Source organism: Loxodonta africana, chromosome 1 (genome assembly GCF_030014295.1).
Source record: "Loxodonta africana isolate mLoxAfr1 chromosome 1, mLoxAfr1.hap2, whole genome shotgun sequence".
NCBI lineage: Eukaryota > Metazoa > Chordata > Mammalia > Proboscidea > Elephantidae > Loxodonta > Loxodonta africana.
In genome coordinates, this window is record NC_087342.1 from 31,821,448 (window position 1) to 31,829,028 (window position 7,581).

At 41.9% G+C, this 7,581-nt stretch overlaps 1 protein-coding gene across 2 annotated transcripts in view; it reads left to right on the forward strand.

Moving 5' to 3' along the window:
- MCCC1 (methylcrotonyl-CoA carboxylase subunit 1) overlaps positions 1 to 6,991 on the forward strand; it is a 61,017-nt gene extending 54,026 nt beyond the window's left edge. For both annotated transcript variants that reach the window (XM_003412877.4, XM_010592803.3), the window contains 4 exons: positions 1,421 to 1,558; positions 3,234 to 3,341; positions 5,156 to 5,227; positions 6,626 to 6,991. In XM_003412877.4, the coding sequence (XP_003412925.1) occupies positions 1,421 to 1,558; positions 3,234 to 3,341; positions 5,156 to 5,227; positions 6,626 to 6,754 (447 nt within the window). In that variant the 3' untranslated portion in view covers positions 6,755 to 6,991. The remainder of the gene's footprint in view (positions 1 to 1,420; positions 1,559 to 3,233; positions 3,342 to 5,155; positions 5,228 to 6,625) is intronic.
- The last annotated feature ends 590 nt before the right edge of the window (positions 6,992 to 7,581 follow it).

The following is a 7,581-nucleotide window of genomic DNA, read 5'->3' on the forward strand; positions in this document are numbered from 1 at the left end:
AGGGCAAATGACGTCTGAATATTATTATGGAAATACTTTTGACTTCACAGACCCCTGAAGGATCTTGGGAGCGCTAAAGGACCCACAGGTTACACTTTGAGGACTTGTGGTTTAAATTTTATGATGTGCTTCATTCAATTAAACGATGTTTGTTACACTGGTAAAAGTTAACCTAAAATGGTTAAAACACGGTGTGGGAACTCAACCAAATTCCTGTAGTGAGGCACAAATTCAGGGACTAGAATAAATCATATTTGGTAAGAGCTGAGAGAGTTCAAATCCTGCAAAATGAGTTCATCAATGATACGCTTTAGGCCACCCAGCACTTTGAGGCACATTAGTTTCCTTTGTCTTCAGCACAACCAGTGGGAAGTCAGCCTCCTTTTGCATGTGAGAGTTTTAATCCGTGTTGGTACCTCTGGCCTGGGGATCCCCTTCTTGTTCCCTGGTGAATGGCAAAGCCAGTCGCAGATCTGTTCTATCTGTGCCTGGAGCTACGTTCACACATGTAGGACATGCTTTTGTAAACCTCTGCACACAGCTGCCCATACCAACCTTTGTGTTCTGAGGATTCCACGGACATTCAGATGGCTGCATTAGTAGGTTACAAAGAAGAGCAAAATGTCCTGTTTAACCTAGAATAGACAAGAACCAATGTATAAATACTGCTGTGTGGGACTTATTTCACCTTAGTCTACGTAATTGAAAAGAATGGCCACAGCACTTCTATACTAACATCAAGGGAATCAAAATGAAAAAAGATAGAGAGATGTGTGTGAGAGAATTTTTTTGTCGAGTGTGTGTGCAAGTAAACATCTTTTAAAAGGGAAAGATTTTGTGTTCTTTTGTCAGCTTTTCTGAAAGGTTCAGTGTGAAATCTGTTCTATGGCACTCTCTTTCCTAAAGTGAGAAAAAATTTGGTCAATCTCCAGCTAATTTATTTTCTTAACTGAAAACCAGTAAATTGGATCTACATGTTGGTGAGAGAAAAGAAATACCCTCTAATTATGGAGTTCTGAATTTGGCACAGGGAAACCGAAGTGGACTTTGGGTACTCAGAAATGAGTGCTAATGTGTAATATACTCAACTGAGTATTGATCATTTTGCCGAATTTCATTTGTATTTTTATTTCACGTTTTTGTTGCTATTCTATTTCTTAAATGAACTTTTATCTATAACAATATGGTGCTATGGGTATATTAGGTAACTAATTTTTTTCCTTTTAATTATCTTGCTGTTATTTCTATGCAGAGTTATTTCATTTAGGAAACATTGGGGAAAGTTTCTCTGTGACTTTTTATTTTTAATATTTTACATGTTATTTCTTGAAACGGCTAATAGTAAAGAACTCATTCTGATCTTATTAATTCTGTAGGGTTGTGCATTTATTTTAAGCATCTTATTTTTCTGTTTTTTCAGATTGACGATAAAACTTTCCAAGTCCTTGGTGATCTTTGCAGTGAAGGAGACTGCACTTACCTGAAATGTTCTGTGAATGGAGTTGCCACTAAAGCGAAGCTAATTATCCTGGAAAACACAATTTACCTATTTTCTAAGGTGATGTCTCTTCTCTATAGCATCACTGTTGGGGCTTGGAAGAAGAGCTTTCCACTAAAGGAGATTAGAAGGCTCCAGCCTCCTCTGACCACTACTGGGACCACTTCTTCCTCAATTTTTCTCTCCACTCTAAGAGTTTCTTTGCCACATTCCTGCCTTCTCTGTTTCTCCATTCGCCCCTTTTGTTCAGACAGGTTCTCGTTGACAGACATACATCCATATTCCTCCTTCAGCTCTGAAACATGTACCCCCACCCCCTTTGTCAGACAAGCATCTCCCCTGCCCTGTGGAGGGCCACTCCCTGAGAGTTCTGATGCCTGACCACCTTTCTGCACCCCCTACCCTCCTGACACAGGGAATCCTGGGGACCTGGGAGGAGGGACCTCTGGATGAGGAGCCTGAAGCAGGTGTTCCTTGTGAGGAAGGCAGGCAGTAGGAAGGCGGGCGGGGTTGGTGGTAGTCTCTTGCCCGTGAAGAACGTCAAGGCAGGCTTTGTGTGGGTTTGGTTAGGAGACTGTTTCCTAACCGTTACTCTCAGTTAGGACCCTGCTCCTCAACAAGTCCTGGCATTCTGCCTGGGCAGAAGAAGAGTGGACTGTAAAGTATACTGTGGCATCTTCGGGGGTCTTCTCATATTTGAGAACTCTCTCGCAGATCAGACTGCTTTGCGATGAGATGCCTTTAGTTTCAGTAATTAAACTACTGTGTTGGAGTCCAGGATGACCCCGCCTTTATAAGGAATGTCTTTCCATAGTCACCTATGCAAACCCATTGCCACCCAGTCAATTCTGACTCGTAGCGAAGCTATAGGACAGAGTAGAACTGCTTCATAGGGTTTCTAAGGAGCAGCTGGTGGAGTTGAACTGCCAACCTTTTGGTCAGCAGCCGAGCTCTTAGCTGCTCCGCCACCAGGGCTCCTGAGAGGCAGTATAGTGGAGTGGTAAAGGGTATGGGTTCTGGAATGAAGCTGCTTTAGAACAATCCAGGCCTTGCTGTCTGTTAGCTGTGTGGTCTTGGGCAAGTTAAACTCTGTGCTCCAGCTTCCCTGTCAATAAACTGAAAGAATGACAGTACTTCTCTGCTAGGCTTGTTGTGATGACTAAATGACACGGTCTCTGTAAGTGTCAAGAATAACTCCTGGCACAGACTAAGCACTTGGTAAATGATGACTACAGTGTTGTTATTATTATCATGATAGTGAGGATGCTGCTAGCGTGGCTTCTAGCAGCGGGCTGTCCATTACATACGGCTGTAACGTTATTCCAATTCCCTGTGAGGCATGTACATCGTTACTCCTTTACAGTGGGAAACCAAGACTGAGACAGGGCTAGTAATCTGCTCAAGGTCACAAAGCTGGATAAGAACCCTGGTGGCACACACAATTAATGCACTCTGCTGCTAACCAAAAGGTTGGAGATTTAAGTCTGTCCAGCAGTGCCTCTGAAGAAAAGTCTGGCCATTTACTTCCAAAAAAATCAACCATTGAAAACCCTTTGGAGCATAATTCTACTCTGACAGACATGAGGTCGCCATAAGTTGGAATCAACTCAACAACTGTTTTTGTTGTTGTTTAATATTTAACAAATTGTTTGAAGGCAATCATTTCCTCAGGCATATTAGTAAAAATTCAGTGAGAGGGTCTTGATTCCATTTGAAGCTTGTTTTCTGTTTACAGGAAGGAAGTGTTCAGGTTGACATTCCAGTACCCAAATACTTGTCCTCACTGAGCTCTGAGGGAACTCAGGGAGGCACCATAGCTCCTATGACTGGAACCATTGAAAAGGTAAACTATGTGACGTGTGTAGAAAGATACCCAATAAGTGTTAATAAATGTCTTTGTTGAGCTTTGTCATATATATCCTTTTTCCTCCCTAAATCTTGCTCATGGATAAGCATCCATTTCAAGAAAAAACAAAATCTATTATAGATTCAAATTCTGTATTACAGTCTTCAGTGCAAATACCTATTTACCTAATTTATGATAGACTGCTGTTTTTGAAGGTGGGAATTTCCATCAAGTTGACAAATAATCCAAATTATCTTCTTAATGTTTAAAGTGTAGCATTCACCTACCATTATCCAAAAGGGCTGGTTTTTAATTTTAAATTTAACAGCAAATGATTTTATCATAAAATAATGATGTTTTCTCTAATGTTCATAATTTTATCTGTGTTAAATGAAATTAGAAAGGCCTGTATTGGTGAAGAACAGTATGCTTTGTTTGGGACACCATGTATTTTCAGAGTTGAGATCTACACTGATGTAATTTCAAATGGTGATACATCACCTTTTATATACCTGAATGCAGTAGAATCCCCTCAAGTGCATTTAATTCATAACAATTCAACTATATATTCTTGGCACCCAAAAAAGGGGGATGGGAAGGGACTATTTAAATAATGTGGGAGGCATCACCCACGATTTCCCACTGGGAATGTTTGCCCTAGAGGGGATGGGGTAGGAGGGCCTGGATCTGCTTTTAGCTCGCTTAATCTCAGTCCCCACAGGCCCCTCCTAGCATGGGCATCTGCACGGGGTTCTGTTCATGTGTTGAAAGAGGGACATCTTCCCTATAACTGGCCCCCAAGCCCAGGCCATTGCTCACATCTCACTCTACTAGAGCATCGCCCAGCACTGGGTGATTTACGGGCTCCCAGGGTGTCTCTGACTCATCACGGTCCTGGCTGCACACCCTGACTTTAGAACCGGTTCTGCTACAGGACCTAAGGGTTCCAGAAACTCCTGGTGACCATGTTAGCCAGTGAGACAGCGAGACCATCTGAATGTAAGCTCATTTATATGTGTAAAAGGAAAACGGAGACGTTTTTCTGGGGTTGCCGATAAATTTAATTCTCTCACATGAAGGTCGTCTACACATTTACTCCACAGGACCCTGAAGACTTGGAATGCTATCCTAGACGACACAAACTAGAAAACCAGTCACGGTCCTCATCCCTCTACACTGCCTATAAACCAACAAAAAAAACCAAACCCCTTGCCGTTGAGTTGACTTTGACTCACAGCAACCCTATGGGACAGCGAAGCCCCACAGGGTTCCCGTTGGGGTCCCTGCCTGTATAGAAGACATTTAAGCATATTACACCCTCTCCTGGTGGTGGTAGGAACCTGGTGGCACTCTGGTTAAGAGCTCGGCTGCTAACCAAAAGGTCAGCAGTTAGAATCCATCAGCCGCTCCTTGGAAACCCTGTAGGGCAGTTCTCCTTTGTCCTGTAGGGTAGCTATGAGTTAGAATCAACTCGATGGCAACAGATTTGGTTTGGTTTTTTTAGTGCGTTGGTGGTGTATCTTGTCTGTATTTTTGTGAAAAATCAAAAGGATCCCAAGATACATAAACCATATTCATCTGATTCAAGCAAATGTAGATGGTTTTGGGGGTGGGAATGGGGAGCGGAGCAGTGCCCTCCAGCAACAGCAGTGCCAGCAATGCCAGCAGATTCATCTCCGGGTCTCCATCTTGCACCAGTACATTTGTTGTTACCAGGCATGCTCCCACACTTCCACATCCATTTATATACTAGCTCTGTGGACCACGAAGGACCTGTTTTTAAATACCAACATGTTACTCTGAATCTCTAGGTGTTCGTGAAAGCTGGAGACAGAGTAAACACTGGAGATTCCTTAATGGTTATGATCGCCATGAAGATGGAGGTGAGCGAAATCGCACCTTCAGTTGCCGAGTAAACTTGGGAGCTTTTGGGTGCAGGTGTTCTTCTCCCTGATCTATAAGTTAAGACCATTTTAAATATTAGGAGCCATGGATCGATTAAGCACTAACCTTCAGGAAACAAAACCAACCCCTCCTTTTCGTAAATACATTTTTATTTTAATTTCATGAAACCCCACCATCGCACCTATTATTTCTGATTCTGAAATTATACATTTTTATTCTAATTTTGTGAAATCCCGTTATCGCATCTATTATTTCTGACTCTGAAATTCACGAAGTGCTCAATAACTTAGAATCAGACAGTCGCCCAGCTGAAGGTTAACTCTTGGTATTTTCTAGGACCGAGCTTAGAATGCCAGGTATCAACCCAAACCAAACCCCTTGCCATTGAGTCGATTCTGACTCATAGCAACCCTACAGGACAGAGTAGAACTGCCCCATACAGTTTCCAAGAAGTGGCTGGTGGATTCGAACTGCTGACCTTTCAGTTAGCAGCCGAGAGCTTTACCGCTGTGTCACCAGGGCTCCTACTAGGTATCAAAAGCAAAGTGAAAAACCTCAATCAAGTTAAATTAGCTGCTTTTCAAACCTGGAACTGAACCCACTCCCAGAGATCACCTCTCAGCCAAACCATAAAAAAAAAAAAACTATAGACAGGCTATAAAGGGAACAGTAACATTTGCGAGGAAGGTGAACCTCAGAACTTATGAACCATGCACTCAGGAGCATAGCTCAGAAGGCAGGAAGGGGCAGGAAAGCTGGGCGAATGGAAATGGGGAACCCAGGGAGGAAGAGAGGAGAGTGCTGACACATTGAGGGGATTTCAGCCCATGTCACAAAACAAGCTGTGTGTAAACTGCTGAATGGGAAGCTGCTTAGCTCTGTAAACTGTCACCTCTATCAGACGGTAAAAAAAAACCACCTGTTTATGTTTTTCGATGATTGGGTTATGTAGACATGGTTTTCAGCCCTGCCTGCATATTGCAGTTACCTGAGGAGCTTTAAAAAACTACCTCCCTCAGACCAGCTGAATTGGAATCTCTGGCCGTGGGACCCACAGATCAGTGTTTTTTAAAGCTCTCTAAGTGAGATTTTAATGTGAAGCTTGTTTGGAAAGCTGCAAGCTAGACCAGAGCTTCCCGCCCAGTGTGCTGTGAATGGGTTACAAGTGTGCTGCCACGTGGCATCCTCTTGGCCCCCAGCATGCCACAGGTGTTCATTTTCTTTGTGTGCTGGGATGAAAGGAGGTGGCAGACACTGGGGACTACACGGCATCTGAACAACTGACCACACTTTACTTTTCACCTAACTTTCTGGCATGGTGTCTACTCAGTCCTTGTTAGTATTGCCGCCATTGCTTCTTTCTTATGCCTGTGCAGCACACCATAAAGGCCCCAAAGGATGGCACCATAAAGAAAATTTTCTACAAAGAAGGTTCTCAGGCCAACAGACATGCTCCTTTAATCGAGTTTGAGGAGGAAGAATCTGACAAAAGGGAATCAGAGTAAACTCCATTAAAGAAACAGCCAGTGAAGCAGTATCTTCCCTTCATATCACAGGAGAAGGTGCCTTCTGGCTCTGCTGGGGCCTAATAGACATCGGTTTTACTAAGTGATTGTTCAATTATGTTAAATGATTGTGCTAAAACCTTTCCATACTTGAGAATCATGCACGTGGGACACAAATATGATGAATTATCTCAAAATATTTCATATGAATAAAATTGGATTTACTTTTTTGTTTGACGTTAACGTTTGTTTCTGCCTCAGGTTTTAGACAACGTAGTGTCTTTGGGAAGGTGCAAAAAAAAAAAAAAAGATTGGAAGAGAGAAAGTTGTTTAACTGAATTGAATTACTTGTCCGTAGTTACAATCATGCTGAAAATGGACAGGAACATTTTTCAGAGATAGATTCCATATTGCTGAACTCACCCAAGGTTTTGTTATTTCCAAGGAGTAACTTAGTAGGCAGTTTAAAGATACAGATATTGTTTGTTTCTGGTCTCTGTGATTGGAAAGTTTTTATCCAGACTGTTGCTGCTCCTACGATATTTTCTAAGCTTATAAAAAACATAGACACATTTTTATGTATTAAAAAAAAAAAAAAAAAACCTAGTGCCGTCAAGTCGATTCCAACTCATAGCAACCCTATAGGACAGAGTAGAACTGTCCCATAGAGTTTCCAAGGATTTTTATGTATAAGTACCTATATTTTATATACACTATTTATGTTATTTATAATACATTGTATGTCATGTATTATATATTTATATACTATGCATCATATTATTTATGTGTATTTCATTTGGGGGAAAGTTGAAAAAACAATTTCCCAA